This window comes from Oryzias latipes, chromosome 5, assembly GCF_053564925.1.
Source record: "Oryzias latipes strain Hd-rR chromosome 5, Olatipes_Hd-rR_3.1".
Classification (NCBI taxonomy): Eukaryota; Metazoa; Chordata; class Actinopteri; order Beloniformes; family Adrianichthyidae; genus Oryzias; species Oryzias latipes.
The window spans coordinates 16,288,822-16,312,741 of record NC_136241.1 but is presented as its reverse complement, the minus strand read 5'-3'; the positions used below and the strand labels follow the sequence as shown (position 1 = coordinate 16,312,741).

Here is a 23,920-nt window from a genome sequence, read left to right as displayed (position 1 = left end):
GGCCTATACCATTACAAAATTGCTTCAAAATGAAATAAATTAATAATAATCGAAAATACCATTTGGATTCAGGCATTGTAGGTTGATTTTACTTTAACTTAAAAAACGACCAAGTACCATGATCACAGCGAAGAAAATGCACACGTGATGGCAGCAAAAGATGATCAAGTCATTTCAGTCCAATGTGTGGAAACACTGAATTTTGCAAAGACATGACGATGGTAGGATGTTCTATTTGGAATATTATGGTATAAATTAAATAGTTTGTGAAATGAATCGTTATACTCCTAATCAGCACAAGTAAACATGTTGAAAGGTATGAAAAAAATCAGACAACTGAAAATCAACTGGTCATAAAATGATCTTTTAAATTATTCATCAGTTTCTGGAAGTATGAGTCCCACACACGTTGCATTCAAATTGTTTTATTCTTTAAAGTAAATCCTAACAAAAGGTAATCACGTGGGCGTGGTGGCTCCACCCCCTCAGCTCCAACAGCCACGACTGCAACTCGACATCGCGCCTCCACCCCTCCCCACCAGGCTCCTCTGCAGAGGCAGTGACGTCACCAGCCCGACTGCCTTCCTGCTGCATCACAGCAGCATTTAGCAGCTCGAGTAGCACTTGTCATTAGGGGAACGGGATATCCGTCACTAATTCATTGATTTAAAAAAATAAAAATAAAGAGAGAACCGACTGGCGTCACGGTATCAAACAACCTTTTAACCCGGGGTAGCCGAACGGGATTGGTTACAGCTCGATAACCCCACTACAGCTATTGGGATATGGCCAGGCCGGAACAGGTTCTGCTTTTGGAGCCGCAGCACGAACTAAAATTCAGAGGTAAGGGGGAGGAGGGCTCGGCTATAAACCGAAGCTGGGGAGCTGACTGTCAACACGCTCGGGGAGTTTGGACTGATGGTATAGTGGAAACGTAAAGAGGCTGCAGTGCACATTTTGTTCAGATAGCAAGACAACGGCTGTCCTGAAGGAGCGCAGCTATAAGCTTGACAGCTAGTTAGCTAGCTAGCTGGATTAGCTTTAATGGCAAAATTAACCAGGCCCTGCCACACATTTCTCATTCTGCAACTGCTTGTGAAGGAATTCACATCGGCGAGACAAGACATAAAGAATTTTATTTTATATTGCATAATAGTTTCATTACCTTCAATACATTTATGATATTTCATTGTAGATAAAAGTCTGACATCCTTAGCTGACCTAGCTAGCTACTCTCTGATTGGCTGCCTCACTCTTCTAGCCAGACAGCTGTCATCTAAGAAGTTGACAGCTCCCATATTCCAGGACAACCTTTGCTCTTTAATGCCATTAACGTGCCTGCCAACCTGTATGATTTATGCTTTATCACCGATAACAGACATTCTTGTGAAGCCTGGTCATTTGCTTACTAGGTGTAATGTTTTCACAGGCAAGAATGATAAATAACAATGATCTGCTTTTTTACGACTATTTACTTTATAAATGTGTACAGAAATGTTTTTTCCCCTTTCCATATAATTTAATAGTGAACACGCATTTAGAAAACAAAGTTTGTTCAATATTATACTAATTTAAGTTGTTGATTACACAAACAAAAGATGTATTTTAAGAAAAGCTTTTTACTTTGACAGTCTTGCATTCTTTTTTTTTTCCTAAACCAAAAGTTAAAAAAAAAAAGTTAAAGGACATTGTTGGCCATGCTTTTTTATTGATGACAACAGCTCTAATGTTAAATTTAAAGAAAACATAAAGCAAGAATCCATATTTACGTCTGCTTTTAGTATTTGTACGTTCTTGTGTTGCTCTTTTTAGTAGCTGCTGAAGCTCCTGCATTTTTTTTCTATTTCCCATTAACCCTAAAAGAGCATTTAAACAAACTACAGACAGCAAGAATGCATGCAGATACTTATGTAATTTCAGGGACTTTTAATAATCTCTTTAGGCATTCTAAGGTCAAAGTTAAATGATAAGGCTATGACGATGTTCAGTCAGTTTATCACCAACTTCACTTACTACTCTCAGCTTCTCAAGGTTTATATAGGAAACAATCATTAAAAATACCTTTTCTTATTTTTGATTACTAAATGTCTTTTAATGTAATTCACTAGAATGTTCGTTCTTTAGTATTCAATAAAGTATTTTATGCTTTTCTATAGAATCTCAATCATTAATTTAAAGAAAAGTACATTTCTAGTCTGATGTGGCTCATTCCAAAGTTTTGTTTTCCAAAAACTGTAAAGAGTTTAACTCACTGTTGATTTTTAGATATCTTTTAATATGGTCGTGTCTCTAAAAACGAAAGAAAAAGATGCTGTTTGCTTTTGTTTTGCGAGCAATAGCAGTGGCGGTTTCCATATGATTGTATCCAGAAGTTTGTACATAATTCTTTATCTTAGTAGTAGTGTAAGAAACAAAAAAAACAAAGTACTGCTTAAAGTTTTCCCCAGTCCAGTAATAGAAGAGATATTTTGTTTCAAATCAATGTTTAAAATGTCGTTGGGTAGCAGGTTCAGAATAATTAATCAGTTAGTAATAGTTTCTGTGGTTTATTTTGTCTGTTTTACTTAATTGACGATAAAGCCAGCCATTGGAGACTATAGCATCTTTGTGTGGATAGCAATACTTGATGTGGCCTCTATACTAGACATTACCACAGATCGCATGCATTCTCTGACTGACAGTCACCTGCACTGTAAAACATCAGAAAATAAGTAGCCATTTTGTCTATTTGAACTTGGGTTTGCACTGACCATCTGGGTACTAAATACTGGTCACTGCATTTAGTCACCTTTCCTACTTTTTTATCTTACTCTGGAGGAATATTTATAAGAGAAATTACAACCACAGCTCCCCCTTTTTGATCTCATCTTTAGAAAACCCAGCTTCATGCAGGGGCAGCGTTTAATATGTAGCATTTGTTGTTTTCATGAATTGGATACTGCCCCATGAAGCTCTCAGGAAGTAGTGTATCAGGTGTGCTTTAGTCTTTGTGGTGTGCGTGCTTTACAATACAACCTTTCTGGATGTAAAACCGTCTTTTTAAGGCCTGAATTTCTTTTCTGTTTTTGCTCAGCGGGGAAGGAAAGTCTCAGTTACTCAGCATGTTTGCTAAGTTAAAGCTTTTTTCAAGCAAGACTGTTTGCTTGTGAGTATTTCCATGCAGGCAAAATGTACTGCGTTCAACTCTAAGCCTTATCATATGCAATGTTAAAAATCTACTTGACAAGAAAATTTGGACCATCCAGTGCAAGTGTACCGGTAGTTTATAAATAAAAGGAAAATCTAAAAAAAGATTCTCAAAAGGTAAAGCCATGAAGAAAACAAAATCATGGATCTGTTTGTAGATTTTGTCACAAATGTTCTTTTTCGTCTGTTCCTGGTTCACCATGATTTGAAGAAACAAATACTCAAACACGTTTTAAGCTTAATTTTTGTCATTTATGTCCCCCATCTTGAGAAAAATGCCTCAAGATGATGTTAAAATACAAAAACATGATTAAGTGTTTAATGTGTTTATTCGAGATAAAAAACCTTTACAAAAATGACAATAACATTCTTTTAAATGCCCAGTCACAGGTTTTGTTACCGGGAGGTGTAGACATGATGTTGGGGTGTAATTTTGTTTGTACTTAACTTTCCCCCACTTGTCCTCCATAATCTTTCACCAAGATTATTCAGAGAGTATTAGAAATGTTTTTCTTTTTTTTTTAATAATGTTGACAAAAGTAGGCAGTCTGTGATTGTATTTCACCTTGAGTAAAGATTTTTTTTCTGGAGGATTTAATGCTAAATCCGCTGATATCAAATTCTACTTCTGTCTTGTAAAGACAAAGATTTTTATATCAAAATTTAGATCTCCAAATACCTTCTCATAAATGTAACCAAGGAAATGGTGAATAAATCATTGAATCTCAAGGTCAAGTTAAGTTCATTGTTTAGTATTAAGTTTACTCTTGTAAACATTTGTTGTAAGCTGTTTAAAATGGACAGTGTTTTGCTTTGAGCAAAAAGGTATTATTTTTTTTTTACTTTTACTTTTTCTTAACTTAGGGTTGGTTAGCTCAAGCTTTGTCCAATTTTTGCTTGTTTTGCCAGATGACGGGTATTGTCCTTTGTTTTTACTTTAACAGAATAATAAAAAACATTGTCCTTTAAATAATAAGCATAGAACTCAATCTTTCAAAGTCTATTTCAACCAGTCTGTCATTGGGGATTCTAACCTCTCCCCGTTTGTCTTTGCAGGTCCGTTTTCAGATGTGGTCACTGCAAATCTTAAGCTCTCAAACCCCACAGACAGGAATGTGTGTTTTAAGGTGAAGACAACGGCGCCGCGCAGGTACTGTGTGCGGCCAAACAGTGGAATCATCGATGCAGGCACCTCCATTAATGTTTCTGGTGAGTCACTTCCTTGGTTTGATGTCCAAAGGTGTGTCTACTAGAATCTTCATTCATTTTCATGCTGTCTCAAAGGCAAGTTATTATATGACTAAGTTATTCATTTGACATAAGTGTATTTTTATTGGTTAAAAAATAGAAATTGAAAAGTAATATTTGATTATCTAGAGTTGATACGTTTGCCCATCAGATTATAACAGAGGTTACTTGTAACCCAGTTGTTAGCACCTTTACTGGGTTAGCCAGCAGCACTTATTTATTTATTTAATGCTACTAATTTTAAATGATTTGATGCATGTTCTTGGTTATACTCATTCTTATTGTACAGCTTTTAGACCAAACAAAATTTTTTTTTTTTTTTTTTGCTACAACCGCATATTTGTGGGATTCTGAATAGGCCAAAATGTGAGACATGAAGTGGGAAACACAGGTTTATTTGAATTTAGATAGACTTTGAGTAGTTATATTTATTCACTCATAGTTTAATATCCTGTACATTCGGCGTAGCAACACTTCCTGATTAAATATAAAAATATACCTTTTTTTATATTAAATGTAAACTATAAAGTGCTGTATACCTAAAGGGTTTTTAACACAACCAGTTTGAAAAGTACATGCTGGGTCTTTAGAATGAATTCCCTTCCACTTGGACTGCAGTGGGTTTGGATAGTCAGCTAACGGGGGAAGTTTCCACTGCTACCTCTACCATTTGCTGCCACAGACTCATTTTACAACGTCCCCTATCTGGTGTCAACAACTGCAAACAGTGTCAGTGCTGCATGCAGGCTGCCATAAAATACCAAGTCAGTCAGTTTTCATTATATTTTACCCCTTTCAAACTTAAAATACTCGTGCTTTATATACAAGATCACTTTAGTGAACTTATCTGGCATCAGTGTACAATGTAATGTCTATGTTTTCTTCTGTTTTTTGTTTTTTTTCTCTCCAACAAAGCGTTTGAACTGATCTGAAACCACCATGCTCTGCAAGCACCTAAAAAAACTTAACAACACACATTATTTGAATAAAACATGACTATTAATTTATGGACATTTATGCTAAATTTATATTAGTTGTCCTTTTTTTATTCTTCCCAATTGCATATAAACAAGCAAATCCTTGTCCAATAATTTCCTGAATTTCAAATGAATCGATCATCTGTCATATTTCGGTTATGTCACTTTGCTGGTTACATTGTTGGGAATACATTTTGTATCCATTGTTTCATTTAATGCAGCACGTCTTCATAAAATATACATAATTCTATATTAGGTGTGTTTCTGCATTGCAGTGGTTTAAAATAACATGGCATAATTATGTTGTGAGCAAAGATTCACTCAAAACTACAAAAGTACCACAGTAGAATATTACTCATCTCTCCAAAAGATTTAACAAAAGGGAAAGCTGCGGGTGGGGTGAGTGTCGGTTTAGGGTAAATCTGCATATTTGAGGTGAAGTAGGAATTTTTGAAAAAGCTTTGTAACAAAAATGAAGAAACACTTTTGAGTTACAAAAGATCTTTAGTTGTAGGAGTGATGTAAAACTGCTTTAGTGATTAGTTTATAATAAGCTCTGAATCTGCATCTTATTCGCTTCAGTATTTGCTATATTTGCTCTCACTGGAGCTTTAGGCTCATGCTTATATTACAGAATTGTTGTTTCTTTAGATTGTTTATTTTATTGTTGAAAAGGAGATGGCCAGAAATCACACTTATTAAACCTGACAGGGCACACCTGTGAAGTGAAAAACATTTCAGGTGACTACCCTGAAGCTCATCAAGAGAATGCCAAGAGTGAGCAAAGCAGTAATCAAATCAAAAGATGGCTACTATGAAGAACCTACAATATGACATATTTTGAGATGTTTCACATTTTTGTGTTATGTATATAATTCCACATTTGTTAATTCACAGTTCTGATGCCTTCAGTGTGACTCTACATTTTTCTTAGTCATGAAAATAAAGAAAACTGTGTGTCCAAACTTTTGGTCTGCACTGTATGTGTGTATATATATATGTATATATATATATCTTTATTTCAGTTTTTTTCTGACCAATACCAATCTTTATTTAAATTTTCCTCCCCAGGGTTTATGATGTTGTTTTAATAATATATATTCCCCCACTATTCAATGGTATCTCCTCATTCAAAAGTATTTATTATCTCTATTATGAGCATAGGATACAATTCATTAGTGACAGGAAGAGAATATTTTCCTACTCTTCTCCGCCCTTTAATGGCTCCATTCATTTTGAGCCAGCATGCTGCTTATTGACTGAGATGCTTTTATCCAACGTGTCTGCCAATGTAAGCAATGTGTTTTGCAGGCAACTTGGGACTCGGTGAGCTGTAAACTGAACATCAAATCAGCAACCTTTGGACGTAAAGACAGCAGTTATCCCGATCGAGCTACATATATAAATCCATCTCAACTCAGATGTAAAGGCGATTTGAATAATTTCTCCCCCTATAGTAGCCTTGTGCTTTCCATCTCAGTTTTTGGACCAGACTCTTTAACTCTAGTCAGTGTTTGTCAGAGATGTTAGGTGCTTTACTGCTTCCACTCACTGGTGTCGTCCCTGTGGACCCGAGTTGGATGGCTGTGCAAATTAAGGCTGACTGAAACAGGACATTCTCAATCTGTTCATGCCGTCTGTTTCTGATTTGCGGTACTGAGCTACGCTGATTGCTGCAATGCTTTAAAGTGCTACTCTGGGGAAAATTGGCATGTGCCACATATGAAAGCAATGCTAACAGCAATTTATTATTTTTTGGGGGAAAGCCAAAATATTATCCCCCCAAAAAACTGATGAGGGTTGGGGAAGACCTAAAAAAAAGTATTTTTATTTTTCACACCTTTTTTCATACTTGTACACAACTTTAATATTTGTTGGTAAATATTTAGAAAACATTTTACAGTTTTAATGCTCCTGCATTTCTAACTGTTTAACTAGACAAGTATGAGATCACTGTAATTTATTACTGTTGTTTTGCAATAACTTGACAAAGAAATATCTTTAAAGTCTATCAGTCATGAGAAAATAATATTCTCCTGTCCACAGAATACAATTTTGACAGATATGGGAGCTTGTCTTTTTTATACAATTCAGTTTTTCTTGAATTACAAGTTCATAACAAATAAAGAAACAAAAGGCCAAACAGATTCAAGGCTGACACCAGTGTCACTTATCAAGAAATGTATGCAGAACATATGTGCATCTTTCTGTGCAGAAAAGAATATCTACTAGGCCTGCACAATATACCGCAAATTTATCGTTATCGCGACATCAAGCTGTGCAATATGCATACCGCAAAAGACGGCGAAAATCGCAATAAATGTTTACCTTAAATGTGCTAAAACAATCTCATGGCAGCTTGAAATATTGAACAGATGAAATAAATCCCTTTATGCATTTAACCAATCGGAAGGACCCGTTTACGTTTTTGATCAATCAGATGAGCCCTTTTATGTTTGATGTTTGCCTCCTACGTCACCGAGGGTCATTTGGAGTATAATTTTTAAACTGTTGTAGTGAAATGGAAATGATGTTTTTGTTTGTTTTGCTATTTGTTTATATACCGCGAATTATATCGTTATCGCAATATTAATCACCAATATTGCATATTGCGAGTTTTCCTCATATCGTGCAGCCCTAATATCTACCAAATATATTGTACCTCGCATTAACGCACATAACCATGTCTAAAGTTTAAACTGTAATAGATCTTCAACGCTATGCAAACGTTTGTTGTATTCTTCTTCCGTGTCTACTGATCAATTTGCAATTACTGTATTGGTATTTACGGTAGATTGCTCAATGTAGCAGATATGTTTATTGTTGTTCTGCTTATCTTTGCATTTCTATTTGTGTGAAATAAATTACAACAGGTTTATAGTTTAGTTTTTTTAATCCAATATGTTTTTGTGGAAAATAACCTTTACTAAAATTTTTACAAAGCAGCAGTACTGTTCTTTTCACCCATGAACATGTTGTCGGATTAACCACATTACACATGGGGACACTCTGAAACCCTGCATGAGAAAGACCATTTTAAAAATCCTATCAATCTAAAAAAAAATTTTTAAGCCTTTAAAAGAGGCAAAGTGAATGTTCACATTTGTACACTGACGATGGTTTCTGTATGCAATATTTTACAGTTATGCTGCAGCCTTTTGACTATGATCCCAATGAGAAGAGCAAACACAAGTTCATGGTTCAATCCATGGTAGCACCTCCAGACATGACCGACATGGAGGGAGTGGTAAGTGATTCCTGAAATGTGTTTTGACTGTTTGAATGCTTTCTTTGCCTAAGTAAAACAGTCTTTTAAAAGACCTGTTTTATGAGATACTGATATAATGGTCATGTAAGGGTTAATGGCTGACAAAGTGTGCATTATCAGAAATTAACGCACGCCATGGAAGCCTGAACCATCCAACACGAAATTTCTGATAATGCACACTTTGAAGTCCATTATCCTGCCTATAACATTGTAACTTACAAAGGAAATAAATATTCAATCCGTTTGTAGTTCATTATTATTATTTTTTTTGTGGTTTGAATCACTTTTTTTTTTTTTAAAGTGGATTACTGGTATTTGTTACATGGTGCACCACGTTGTCACGGTACCATGACAACGTGCTGAGCCGGCTCCGACCTCGACTGCAGAGGCAAAGGAAAGCGATATATATGCAGATCATCACGAGAAGTTAAATAAAGCTTCAGTTCAGAGAGAATTTTTACCTCTTACAGCTTGTTTTTGTCCAGAGGCTAAAGTTTGTTTTGAAAAAGCCAGCGCAGTGATATAGAACGTTTAAGCCATGTGACCGGAACTTATTTTTAGGTGTGCATTATTACTGAGGATTATCACTTTTTAATCCACACCCAGCAGCCAATCAGAATCGAATACTCCCCCTGACCATGGTATACATTTTATTTATTTTGTTAGAAATAGTTGTAATGAATATATTCTTTTGTCTGTTTTTCTCTCTGCAGTGGAAAGAAGCAAAACCAGATGAGCTGATGGACTCTAAGCTGAGGTGTGTCTTTGAGATGCCAGTGGACAATGAGAAAACGGTGAGGTTATCCACTTTTCCTCTTACAGAATTTTCTGGTCTACACTACAAGTAAAATGAAAAAACAGAAGAATTACAAAATAAAATGAGTTGCATAGTTTCATACTTCTGTGAAAAACGCAATGTAATATAGAGAAATTTGTAAAGTAATTAAGAATTGGACAGTTGTTTTAAAACCATAAGGATTAAAAAACTATTTTCATCACAAAAATAGTAGATTTCCACACATTAACATAGATATGTTTTTGCTTTAAAACCAAAGTTAGTCTTTACAGCGATCTAAGACTCCTATCCTATTGAATGATGTATAAATTCCCTTAAGGTTTTAAATATGCAATTTCAGTAAAAAAGAATCGGAATTACCTAAATTGGCAGATTATTTTTATATTATCCATTCAAGTGTGTCCTTTTGAATCTTGAAAAGAAAGAAGAGAAATGCTTTTCCTATCTCAAGCTTTATTTCTTAGTGTTGCTTTTTACTTTTTCATCTTTAATTTCCTTCTTTGCTGTCTGCAAAAGCACACAGCGGAACCACAGTCTTGCAGAAAGTGACTTTGTTCACTCTGCCAGAGGGTTTATTTTCATGTGATTGCTCTCAGCCCATCAACTCCTCCCATCTTGAAAATATTATTTTCTCTATGATATGAGCTTAGTCTACATGAACACCAGGAGGGAGCACAGCCCCCAGTAATTGTTTTCAATTCATTATGAGCATATCACTCTCAGTTTGCACTTTGCACCACATAGTCTGAAAGTCAGAGATACAGTTGATAGAAAGCAGCTTGATCCACTTGTGCAGGGGACCCCCGGGTGAACTCACCCACAAAAGGCTCTGTGTCTCTGAACTTCTGTGTGTCAACATAGCAAGTGCCCAAAATGTAAACAAGGTGCGATATCTCTGTGGCAGGCAGCAAATCTGATACTGAGAGTCAGCATGTAAACAGTAGAGCCACAACAATGAAGTAATTTCATTAAAGCGTTGCCCCTCTGTGCCCCCCTACAGCACGACATGGAATTCAGCAAGATCATGTCGACCAGTTTGCTGAAGTCTGAATCCTCTGCGTTGCCCACAAAGGCGGCCAGCTCCACCCTGGACAACGGGGAGGTAAAAAGGATCATGGAAGAGTGCAAGAGGCTGCAGATGGAAGCTCAGAGGCTACGGGAAGAAAACAAACAGATTAGAGTAAGTAACCAAGTGTAAATTATGGATTAATAATGACTCCTGCTATGAACAGTTTAGCTTTTATTTCATAAAATTCTTCCAATAACATTTCACTGTGTTTAGGTGATGTCTAAAGAATGATATTGTGCTGTTCAGCAGTTTAAATAAAAATAGCACTAGAAGTTATGAGTTCCTGTGAAGCGAGCTGAGACTTGCATGCAGGAACATCTAGTTACAAATGGTAAGCAGAGGATTTAAACACTATAGGATGCTTCAAATCAGGTCTAAATTTCCACGTTAATGGTTTGTTTCTCTGGAATCTATTGTTAGTATGTTGTAATGATGGCCTGTTAAAGCCTTTTTTATATAAAAAATCTACATAAATGAAATTATCACCTGATTTCGATTTCAACAGAATAAGTAAAACTAGGATTTTTTTTTTTCGATACCTAAATACTAAAATAAATTATTACTCAAGTCTGTTTTTGTCTTAATAGTTTTTGTGAATGAGGTCAAATAAAGGTTAAATGAGAGCATCCACATAGTTTAATAAAAAGCTTTCTAAACGAATTAGTTTTTTTTTTGAAAGACCACATTTTAGGGGAGCCAAAGAGAAATGACAGATGATCCGTTTCTGCTGGAATTTATATGAACAAAGTTAATGAAGACATGTTTTTTGACTGGAGAAAATGGCAGAATTGACTTCTTGCCCAGATTTAATTCTTTCATTGTGTTTAATGATGAATCATCAGTTGTACATTTCAGAAGAAATACTTTTTCTAATCATTTCTTTTTGTATTGTACATTTTTATTTTTTCTTCCATTGAATATCGATCATCAAAAAATATATAGTTTAAGTTTGTCATGGTACTGTTGCCCTTTAACGTAAATACCTGTAATAACTTTATTTTAACTGTGATTTGAATTATATGTTAAAGGAGGAAAACTTTAAATAAAATGTATTTAAACTAAAGAGTGTAACAGGATCATGCTGAATGTCTTAGACTGTGATCATTCAAAGGAAGATCTTCAAGAAGACACCAAGCAATCAGCCACAGAAAAAAAAGAGGTTTTAAACTTTGGTGTTTTAAAGGTCTCACTAAAGGTAAACTTTAGATTCACAAACGTGAACTCACTGGGGATGTGAATTGATACGCATCTCAAAAATCTACCAGCGATACGATACAGTAACAATAACATGGAAGCCTCTGCTGATACTGTTTGATGCGATTGAATAAATTGACATAGACAATAAAAAATACCTTTTTGAACTGGAGCTTTGGCTCCAGTGTTGACATTCTTTCAACCACCATAACTCTTTACTGTTTACACAATTAATGTAATTCCAGCGGATTCTGAAGCTGAGAAAAACCGCAGATATGAAACGACGCTTTTCTCCACTTTAGAACCAGCTGATTTATGTTGATCGTGTAAATGGTCAAAAAGTTACAATAAGTCAAAGAGCTTGTTTTATTTATCCCTTGTGCTATCTTAGATGACCCCACCTTTACATTGACGTGTTCTCCCTACCATGACAAAGGTGGAAAGATTTCATGTAATCCATGGACACCAGTGAAGATTACAAATCATTGAAGAAAAAAGGTTCAGAGCACTGTCTAGTGGGTCTAGATGACCCAACTCCCAATGTTAAACTGCCTAGGATAGCACAAGGGTTACATGTCGTTGGTGGCATGTCCAGCGTTAAAGGGTTAATTGTCTTTATCAAAAAGTATTTTAAAAGTTGGTATAAATCCAAAAACTTATGAGTTCCCAAATCCCAAACTTCAAATCTCAAGATTCAGGTTGCAGATCTGTTATTGTTCCCTTCCTTTGCCTCATTTTTTGCAGTAATATTAAACTCATGGTGCTTTCAATCCTTTCTCTTTCGGCTTTTCCCATCAGGGGTCGCCACAGCGAATCATCCTTTTCCACCTCACTCTATCATGGACATCTTCTACCCTAACATTAGCCAACTTCATGTCCTCTGTTAAGACATCCATGTATCTCCTCTTTGGCCGTCCTCTTGCCCTCCTGCCAGGCAGCTCCATCTCCAACATCCTTCTACCAATATATCCACTATCCCTCCTCTGAACATGTCCAAACCATCTCAGTCTGGCTTCTCTGACTTTGTCGCCAACACAGGCAACATGAGCCGTCCCTCTGATGTACTCGTTCCTTATCCTGTCTAACCTGGTCACTCCTAAGGAGAACCTCAACATCTTCATCTCCGCTACCTCCATCTCAGCCTCTTGTCTCTGTCTCACTGCTACCGTCTCTAACCCATAGAGCAGAGCTGGTCTCACCACTGTCTTGTACACCTTTCCTTTGAGTCTTGCTGGCACTCTTCTGTCACACAACACTCCTGACACTTTCCTCCACCCGCTCCAACCTGCCTGCACTCGCCTCTTCACCTCTTTTCCACACTCCCCATCACACTGAACTGTTGACCCCAAGTACTTAAACTCCTGCACCTTCTTCACCTCAGCCCCCTGTAACCTAACGCTTCTACCTTGATCCCTCTCGTTCAGACACATGTATTCTGTCTTACTATGACTGACCTTCATGCCTCTTCTTTCCAGAGCAAACCTCCACCTCTCTAGCTGTTCCTCCACCTGCTCTCTACTCTCACTGCAAATTACAATGTCATCCGCAAACATCATTGTCCAGGGAGATTCCTGTCTTACCTCGTCTGTCAGCCTGTCCATCAGCATAGCAAACAAAAAGGGACTCAAAGCTGATCCTTGGTGTAGTCCCACCTCCACCTTGAACTCCTCTGTCTGACCTACAGCACATTTCACCACCGTCATACTTCTCTCATACATGTCCTGAACTACTCTGACATACTTCTCTGCCACTCCAGACGACCTCATACAGTACCACAGCTCCTCCCTCGGCACCCTGTCATACGCCTTCTCTAAATCTACGAACACACAATGCAGCTCCTTCTGACCTTCTCTGTACTTTTCCATCAACATTCTCAAAGCAAAAATGGCATCAGTGGTGCTCTTACGGGGCATGAAACCATACTGCTGCTCACAAATCTCCACCTTCTTCCTAAGCCTGGCTTCCACTACTCTTTCCCACAGCTTCATTGTGTGGCTCATCAACTTTATTCCTCTATAGTTGCTGCAGTTCTGCGTGTCACCCTTGTTCTTAAAGATTGGGACCAGAACGCTTCTCCTCCATTCCTCAGGCATCTTCTCACTCTCTAAAATCCTATTGAACAACCTCGTTAGAAATTCCACTGCTGTCTCTCCTAAGCACTTCCATACCTCCACAGGTACGTCATCAGGACCAACGGCCTTTCCGCTCTTCATCCTTTTCAGAGCCTTCCTAACCTCATCCTTTCCAATCTCTGCTACTTCCTGCTCCACAACAACCACATCTTCCTCCCTTCTTTCCCTGTCATTTTCCACGTTCATCAGCTCCTCAAAATACTCCTTCCATCTTTTTTGTACACTCTCCTGAGTTGTTAGCACCTTTCCATCTCTGTCCTTAATCACCCTTATCTGTTGCACGTCCTTCCCATCTCTGTCTCTCTGTCTGGCTAGCCTGTACAAGTCCTTTTCTCCTTCCTTTGTGTCTAACCTGTCATATAGCTCATCGTAAGCTTTCTGTTTGGCCTTTGCCACCTCTCTTTTCACTCTACGCTGCGCTTCCTTGTACTCCTGTCTACCTTCCTCAGTCCTTTCTACATCCCACTTCCTTTTAGCCAACCTCTTCCTCTGGACGCAGTCCTGTACTTCCTCATTCCACCACCAAGTGTCTTTACCGTCTTTCCTCTTTCCAGATGACACACCTAGCACCTTCCTACCTGTTTCCCTGATAATCTCTGCTGTAGTTTCCCAGTCCTCTGGAAGCTCATCCTGACCACTCAGGACCTGCCTCAACTTCTGCCTAAATTCCTCACAAGTTTCTTCATTCTGTAGTTTCCACCACTTGGTCTTCTTTTCTGTTTTCCCTCTCTTCTTCTTCCTGACCTCCAGAGTCATCTTACACACCACCATGCGGTGCTGTCTGGCTACACTCTCTCCTACCACCACTTTGCAGTCATTAACCTCTCTCAAATGACCTCGTCTACATAGGATGTAGTCCACCTGAGTACTCCTACCTCCACTTCTGTATGTCACTCTATGTTCCTCTCTCTTCTGGAAGTAAGTGTTGACTACAGCCATTTCCATCCTCTTCGCAAAGTCCACCACCATCTGTCCCTCCAGATTCCTTTCCTTCACACCAAACCTGCCCATCACCTCCTCATCACCTCTGTTGCCCTCACCAACATGCCCATTAAAGTCTGCTCCAATAACAACTCTCTCTCCTCTGGGAAAACTCTCTATGACCTCATCCAACTCACTCCAGAATCTCTCCTTCACTTCTAACTCACAGCCAACCTGTGGCGCATACCCACTGACTACATTCACCATCACCCCTTCAATTTCTAACTTTAGGCTCATCATCCTGTCTGAGACTCTTTTCACCTCTAGAACACTGTTTACAAACTCCCCCTTCAGAATCACTCCTACCCCGTTTCTCTTCCTATCAACACCATGATAGAACAGTTTGTATCCTCCTCCAATACTGCGTGCCTTGCTGCCCTTCCACCTTGTCTCCTGCACACACAGTACATCTACCTTCCTTCTCTCCATCATGTCTGCCAGCTCTCTGCCTTTCCCTGTCATTGTGCCAACGTTAAGAGTCCCTATTCTCAAACCTATGTTCCTGCCTTTTCCCTTCTCTCTCTGGCCACGGACCCTTCTGCCTCCCCTCTTTCTTCGACCAACAGTAGTCAAATTTCCACCGACACCCTGTAGGTTAACAGCATCGGTGGCGGTCGTTGTTAACCCGGGCCTTGACCGATCCGGTATGTCTAAAGTGTTGTGGATGATTCGCATGGTTATTTTGGCAATTTTTACGCCGGATGCCCTTCCTGACGCAACCCTCTCTATTTATCCGGGCTTGGGACCGGCACAGAGGCAACTGGCTTGCAACCCCTGTGGCTAGATGCTTTCAATGCACCTCGAAAAAACCATGAAGTTATTGATTCAACCACAGTTTTTATAAACACACACCAGGAAAGATGAGCTGATCCGATGTCAATGAAACATTTGGTGCAATCCCATCCTTGACGCCACGAAGGAACCACAGGTTGAAATCGGTGAATCTCTCCATCCCTAACACACACACATCTACACACACAAAAACACTCTACAGGCAGGCTAGAGAAGTTCTCCTAGCAAATCATCACTACATCCCGCTGTAGCAGTAGCCACAGGCAGAGGGACTGGAGACTGCTCCAGAAGCTATGATTAAACTAACACCACTTGCTGCTGGGAAGTGAATTGAGTTAGAGTCCGGCGCCTTTTGTGTTCCTCTGGGTGTCGGGTTAGAAAATGTAAGCAGATCCTAATTCTTCGAGCTTGCAAAAACTGGTTACAAACTATTCATTTGAGGGCTTCCGCTTCCGGTCCGCAAGGAGTAAGCAGCACGAGGGACCAGCTCCGAGCTTGATTAAAATATATCATACTTCCCAGAGTTACATTCAGCCAGTAAGCCGCTACTACCTGACTGGAACTTAAAAAAGGACACACGGAAAGGAAAGAAATATACGCAGACGACCATAGAGGTGGGAGCGCAGTCTTCATCTGAGGAGAAAAGCAACACAGCTGACGCTGGCCGCGCCAACGCGAAGGAGGAAGGGCCAATTTCACCCGCAATGCTGCGTGCTGAGCGGAAAAATCAGTTTGAAACATAGAGAGAAGATATGAAAAGTGATATCAAAGACCGTATAGAAATCCACTGTAAGGAAATACGCGAAGATATTGCTTCTTGGAGATGTCAGACTGAAAGTAACATGGAAACTATCCGAGCTGATGTACCAGAGTTACATTGGATCATCTGAAAGAAGCTTGGAGTTTGGACTTGACAACAACAATTACGGAACAACAGTGGAAAAAGGCTCAGCAACAAGTTCACTCCTCATCAGTGTGCAGCAGACATGGTTTAATCCAGTTCAAAATCCTTCACAGACTGCACCAATGATCAAAAATGTTCTCAGGAGTGGACCCTTCATGTGAACGTTGTGGACATGTTCCTGCCTCACTGTCCCACACATTTTGGGACTGCAACAAAATCATTCCCTATTGCACAAAATATTTGAAATATTGTCTCTAATATTTAAGGTTAAACTCCCATTGGACCCTATAGCAGGGTTATTTGGAGTGCTAACTGCTGGAAATTGTTTAAACAGTAAATGATGGATTATTTATTTATCTCAAAGAGTGCAGCTGTTTTTTCGCATTACCTGCTGTCTTTATGTCAAATACTGACACCAACTAAACCACAGGCAGACAAAGAATACATTTATGGAAAATACACGTCATCAAAACGTCTACAATAGTTCATAAAGAATGACATCACTAGCAGGAGCTGGGTCATCTAAAGCAGTGTTTTTCAACCAGTGTGCCGTGGGATATTGCCCTCATTAATCATTAACTGATCTAAAAACATTTCCCATCTCCAGGAAATCAGCTCTTTGTTCATCCAAACAGGCCCTGATAAAACACTGAGTAGTTAGGAATATAAAAGATCTTAAAATTACTTTTTCTTTGTGTTTATTTAATGCTATTAAAGACATTTTGTCGATCAATACAGACCATGAGTTTCTGTTTTTTTTTTTTTTTTTGGATGCTGGTGTGCCGCGGGATTTTTGTCAAGGTTAAAGTGTGCCGTGGCTCAAAAAAGGTTGAAAAACACTGATCTAAAGGCATGAGATGATCCTGGTGTTGCGCAACAGAGGGAGCCCACTACCCCTCCCCTTTCGTTCTCACACACACAGTCAGTGTGACAGGAGACAGGAGCGCGCAGCTGCAGGGACGGCAGTTCACAGTTTCAGGCTGTTACAAACTCTGTGATATAACAGATAATAGGAAATCAATGGTGGCGCAGATTTTTTTCCAAGCACTGAGCCGCTGTCACCACTGCCCCCCTTTTGCGCCCCAAGCAATTGCCCGTGTTAGCTGTGCCTAAAACTGCTGCAGCACTGCTCTATTGGCTAGACGTCTAATCCTACTTAATTGGAATAGCAAATGTCCCCCAACACATCTTCATTTGGTAACAGACATAATGCAATACTCAAACTTAGAAAAGATTACATTTTCATTGAGACAGCAAGAAAATGAAATTTGGCACCATTTATTGGTTATTTCAACGGTATATAGACAAGTTGACCTCTGCTTAAACACTTATTAGTAAAAGCAGCAGGGTTTTTTTTTTCTTCTTTTTTTCTGTTGCTTTTTTTGTTGTTGTTTTTTGATATTGTACTGTTTGTATTGTTTGCTGGAAAAAAGAATAAAAATAAATAAAAACCTATTAATTTGATATTACTCCCTTTTATTCATCTCCCAAATTCTCTTCCTTCTTCTTGTCTCCTGCTGGTGCCGCTCTCCTTCTGTAAATGCTCTTCCATTATTTCTCATTTGTATATATTCTCTCTCCTCCTCATTTCAGGAGGACGATGGTCTCCGGATGAGGAAGAGCAATGTCATGTCATCACAGCATGCTTCTGTTGCCATGAAGAAAGAGGAAGGCCTCAGCACTCGCACAATGGCTTTCATCATCCTCTTCTTCGTGGTGGGCGTCATCGTGGGCAAACTGGTCTTGTAAAGCGCAGGAGTTCTGTCGGCCACAGCATGCTTTCGGGGATGAAACCAAACACAGGATCTGGGATTATTGGATCAGGAAATGTCATATCTTTCGAGTCGGGGTGGGTGGTATTAGTTTTGATCTAGTCTCATTTATGTAAAAGAAAAATCCTGTATGAGATGAAATTTAATGTATGAAAGCAAAAAGAAAAAAAAATGACTTATGAACAAATGAAAACTGTTACAGGTCTTGTCTCTTCATAATCATCACATAATCAGTCTGGCCTTCTTCCCAAAGTTTCCTGCATACAGGTGATGTGTTTGAGGGTGGGGGGAAAATGAAGACTTGATCAGAGCTAATTTTCTAACACTGAAATGGTGTTGGTATGACTGAGTCCGTTTGCAGTCGAGCAAATGTCATTCCGGTATATTGTTTTTTTAAACATACACAGACAAAATCCAGTATAAAAGGAGCTGTGACGGCCCCACTCAACAGTAAAATCCTGGTGTTCGTTCCAGCAAAGTCCTCTTTAAAGAACGGATTCACAACAGGAATGATGCACACAGGTGGGGTGACACACAGGGCTATCACAGCTTCCTTCAATCAGAGGCTTTGTAGTTCTCTTTGATTGTACAACCACCTCAGTCTGCGTATAAAACACTAACTTTAGCTTCTTTTCCGTGTGTTTGTTTTGTTTTCCCCATCTCCCATCACTCACTGCTTACAAGTCTCCATTTGGCTGGGGGGAGTGTTTGCATGCGTTCACAGAGTGTTGCATTTGGACTTTTGAATCTAATTTAATTGCTTTTATAATGGTGGAAATTATATTTTGATTGTAGGTTTGCACAATTACAATTTCAGATTTTTTTTGTGTTTTCCCGTTGCAGTTCTGCAAGGTTTTATCTGAATAATTTTTCTTTCTGCGTATGGATGAGCAGATGATTGCAGCTACCCGGAGTGAGGTTCAGATCTTTTCTGTAGATTCAGATGAAAGCCTTGCCTTGTGACCTTTCGAGGCAAGTTATTCTCAGGCCAAGCTTGTACAGTGGACAGACGGTGTAGAGCAAATGGTTTCCTTTCAACATTAAGATCCTCATGCGTGTCCCATTAATGATTTTAGGTTTCTTTTTCCGACACGTTATTCCATATTTTTCCTGATACATTTGTTCTGCTTGAGTGTTCTAGTAGCTGCCTTAACCTGCTGTCCTTAGCTTTTCTTTAGCCTCCACTCAGCTTCGGTATTTCTTTTTGTTCACCACACAACTGCAGTTCTGATTGTTTATGCTGCCGGCTTTATTGTGACTCTGGGCATTCTGCAGCAGGAAGTGAACACGGCACGAGGGTCCACATCAACAAGCTTTGCTTTTTTTTGTTGTTGTTGAAAATTCAGGAAAAAAAACGGAAAAGGTGTTTTGGAAATTGTTTACCTTTTTAAATTCTAAGGTAATACATCATTCTGCTTTACAATATTCCAAAGAAAAATAAACAGTTGCGTTTGTTTGTGTCCAAGCCTAACAGTTGAGAGGAAATCAGGAAATGTTTTCCTGTGGAAGCTAAAGAAGAATGGAACTAGTAAGAACCTGAAAATAAAAACGTGTTTCTACTGTATCTCTGCAGTTTTTTGGTCTGAGGATGACCTGCTGCCGACCTGTGCTACAGATCCATCCTGGGTTGTCACATAGTACTTGCACAAAGTTGTTCTTGTTTAGTGTATCCTGGTTGGAGTGTCACATTCTACACAAGAGCTGCTTCCAAACACTAAACTATTAACACATGTGAATGAATGTGTAACTTTGACACAGTCTCTGATGGTGCAAACGCCACCAGACTGCATCTCCTCCCCAGGAATAATCGGATTTAATGAGTATCGACGTGTAAACACTAACCAGTCTGGGCCCAATTGTACAGCGCACTCCACCGACCTGACCTGGAATCTGACCATCACCATGATCGATGTAAACAGTCAAGAAGCTGTTTTGTATGTATATAAATAAAGAAATAAAAACGTCTTATCTGACAAGATGATTAACCCTAATCAAGTAGTATGATGTGAAAAAAAAAAGCTCCAATGTTGGATTATGTAGCATCTTAATAAATTAAATGAATAAAGCTTTGACTTTTTAGTGTGAAGTTGTTTACTGTAAAGCACATAGGATATACAGTGTACACATTTCATATGAAGCCACACATATGCCGCTTTTTTCTTTTTTAAATCTTAAAGTAGTAATGATCTTAAATCAGGCCGGTCAAATGTTTGTAAAACTGTTTCATTGTCGATATGAATGCAGTGGAAAAGCCATGCACTGCAACTTATGTTTGAAGAAAATGCAGTGGATTGACATACAAGGCAACTTTGCAATTTATTTGAAAAGTTCAAAAGGATTTTTTTGTGATTATTTTTAAGTATTTTTCCTTATCCATTATGGTGAGTCATGAAGAGTTTCATAGCAGTTTTTTTTTTTAAAGCTAAGGATATTATGGCTTAACGTTCTGCGAAATTCAAGTTTTCTAGCGTAGTGGATCTGACATTTTTAAATTATAAAGGAAAATTTGATCAGAAACCACTCTGAACGCATTTCCATTATCAACTGAAACTTTTTGAACACACCTTATATCCACTTAACATTTGCTAGGAAGCAACCTGATAATAAAACCAGCCCAGATGGTAAGAAAATGCATTTGGGAGACTTTTTCTTTGTAAAATAAGGATGTTTGGTTAAAACTCACTTGTGGAAGGTGTGTGTCTCCCCCCCCCCCCTTTAAACTATTCCATATAAGTACATACATACATGCTAAAAATGAGCAGCTTTTTGCTGTTTTGAGCTTCTGTTCATGCTTCTCCGTCCTTCATTCAGGAGTAATATGTTTTTATATTGTACTAATAAATAAATGTGTTAATTTAGTTCATGAAAAGTTAAAACATTGGAAAAGGTAGTTTTCATTTTGAATATTTGTTGAAGGAAAAGTCTAAGAACTTGAGATTGGTTAACAATTGTGTTGATGTGAAAACGTCTTGACCCACAACAGATTTTAATTCTGTTTTTATGATACTGAGTTTTGCAAAAAGAAGCAAATGGAGTAACTGTTAGGAGAGAGCCCTCGCTCCATCACCAACTTGAAGACCACGTGCTGTACAACATGGGCTACAAAGTGAGCGTCCTAGAAGGACAGTTTTCCCATCCTGTCACCACTTTGGTAGGTTGTCTCTTACAGACTTGCAGTCAAGTTTTGCAGGAAAACAGCAGACAATCACTGATTTATTTATACATTTTTGCCAACAGGCCGTAGCCCATGAATAGTCCATCTTGTAAATCTACCAGGTCATTCGTGCCGGTTTCTGCAACGTGTGCTCTTGAACATGGGGAAGAGGAAGCAGTGAGTTCATTAGTCAGAGTGAGGAGAAGACGCAGAGAATGCAAAGCTGATTGCTGCCATGGCAGAGTAACATCTTTTGTAGGAGGTAGTATGATGGTGGGGCACTTTATTTTCCTTACTGGAAATAAAATGGGCTTAAGCTATTGTCAGGAAGCATTGTAACAAAGAATATTTAAACAAACTCACATTTACTTTCTTTTCTGTGGCAGGTCTACTTTACCATAAAATAATCTTACTACACTTTTATGAAGACTCAATTGTTTGGATCCAAAGATAACTTTACTAACATTATATGACTCTTTTGTCGTGCAATGCAGTAATGTATTATCTCGGACAAAACCATGTTTTCCACAGGGACTTGGGTCAGCAGCAAATAACATAAAAAACACATTCCAAACATGAAACCACAAGAAAACACGCAACATTAGACAATGACCAAAAGCATGAACTCTAGAGCAGTCAAAATCTTAGTTGTTTTTTTTGCTCTTTGACTCTCAGTCATCACAATTTGCTATTGTTTCAAGAGTAGTAAAAGATATTGGTTAAAAATAAATGATTTAACTCTTACATTTTCATTCATGCCTTTTTGCCTTTGAGTAAAGTCAAAATTGTCAACCAGCTGATGTTTCTGTCTGCACTGTTGATTGGAGCAGCAGGGTGGGATCTGAGGCAAGTGTCCTCCTGGGTGTGCACCTGGACCCAGTAGCTCCTCTGCTGTTTCGCTCGGCTCCTACAGCATACTCATTTCTGGACGACAACAAAAAAAACATGATTTATGCTTGCTTTCATATTCGTTTGGGAAAGAATTCTTTTCCATAATAGACGAATGTTTCAAAATAGAAGCAAAGCTGTAATTAGGAGGTCCAGCAGTTTGCTGCTCACCTGAGGGAACGGTCAGAGAGACAGAAAGGGGTTTATTTAAAAAAAACAACTTGTGTAATTCACTGAATTTTTGGGAGCCCCTTGACAAATGGCCGTTAATCAACTTGTCAATTACAAATTCCATCTCTTGCATTGATTTAATGAATAATTATTTAATTGCTGGATTTCTGGTGGAGAAATGTTGCCTCTAAATAAAAGTAAGTCAACTGTTACCCGCTGCTTCCAATCTGTATTAAAACTTCAACAGCCTTCTTTAGCCTAATAACTGAACCTACGATTACAACAACAGAGTTTTAATTAAAATATCAATACAAATCCTTTGTTTGGCTGGTTTTCTCTTAACATTCCGGTGTCGAGTTCCCATGAGCTGTGTGAAGGTAGCCTATAATTAAACTAGCGTTTTCTTGTCTAACATGTTTGTTTTTCCCCTGATCTCATTTGAAAAGTTTCCGCCACATGTCCTGATGCGGAATCAGGACATGTAACATCCAAGACCAGCATAGCAACAGGTTCTGTACCATGAGGTGTTTCAGTCTTCCCAATTCTGCTCCTATTTTTGTAAAATCAGCATCTTTTTTGCATCAGCCGGTCCATTTCAAGGAGAATTTTCAAATATTACTTAAAGAAAAGCTTGGATGGCAAAGCAAAAATAGTTTGAACTAAACACAAACAACTGATTTTGCTAAAAGGGTTTTAAAGGTCTGAATGAGGGACTAAAGAGTTTAGTTCTGGCTTTACAAAGTATTTGATTAATAATGAAACTGAAGATCCAGCAGCAGACACAACAAAGTTACAGAGAGGCAGAGAGCAAAAGAGACTTTTTAAAGACTTGAATGACCATCATATTCAAATGAACAACAACTGTAGTATGAAATCTAATGAAACTCAAAAAATGGCAATTAGCAGCTTAAGAGAACATTTCAAATCAGGCTTCCAAGGACATAGTAAAATTCATATGAGGCTGAAAAAAATGCCCTTTTTTAAAAAATAAGACTAAAAAAAGCTAAATTTAGCAAAAGATCTTAAGATTTGCCATGCTCTCACTAGTTTCAAGCTTTGTCATACACTTCATCATACCATCTACAGAACACTGCACCCACAGTAAAATTTATGGGAGGATTTATGATGATGGGCTGCTAAGTCAAGGCTGGAATTTTGCAGATTCTTCAAAGAACACGTGAAATGATTCGTGTACAAAGCAATCCTGTTAGGAAACTGGCCTATTTGGCTGTAAAGTTCTTTTTCAAGGACAGTAAAGCTCACTGCATGGACTCAAGGTGTGGATGAAGGACCACCAGTGCAGTTTCCAGACTTAAACCCCATGAAAACTTTTGAATGTTCGGTAAAAAAAAAAAAGATGGATGATCAGAAGCCATTAAACACAGATG

At 38.4% G+C, this 23,920-nt stretch overlaps 1 protein-coding gene across 1 annotated transcript; it reads left to right on the top strand.

The window, feature by feature from the left end:
* The first annotated feature begins 472 nt into the window (after positions 1-472).
* On the top strand, positions 473-20,384 carry LOC101174096 (vesicle-associated membrane protein-associated protein B). The gene is made up of 6 exons (XM_004068806.5): positions 473-843; positions 4,243-4,395; positions 8,555-8,658; positions 9,393-9,473; positions 10,476-10,655; positions 18,141-20,384. The coding sequence occupies exons 1-6, from the start codon at positions 786-788 to the stop codon at positions 18,294-18,296; spliced, it is 732 nt and encodes a 243-aa protein (XP_004068854.1). The 5' UTR covers positions 473-785; the 3' UTR covers positions 18,297-20,384.
* Positions 20,385-23,920: the final 3,536 nt, after the last annotated feature.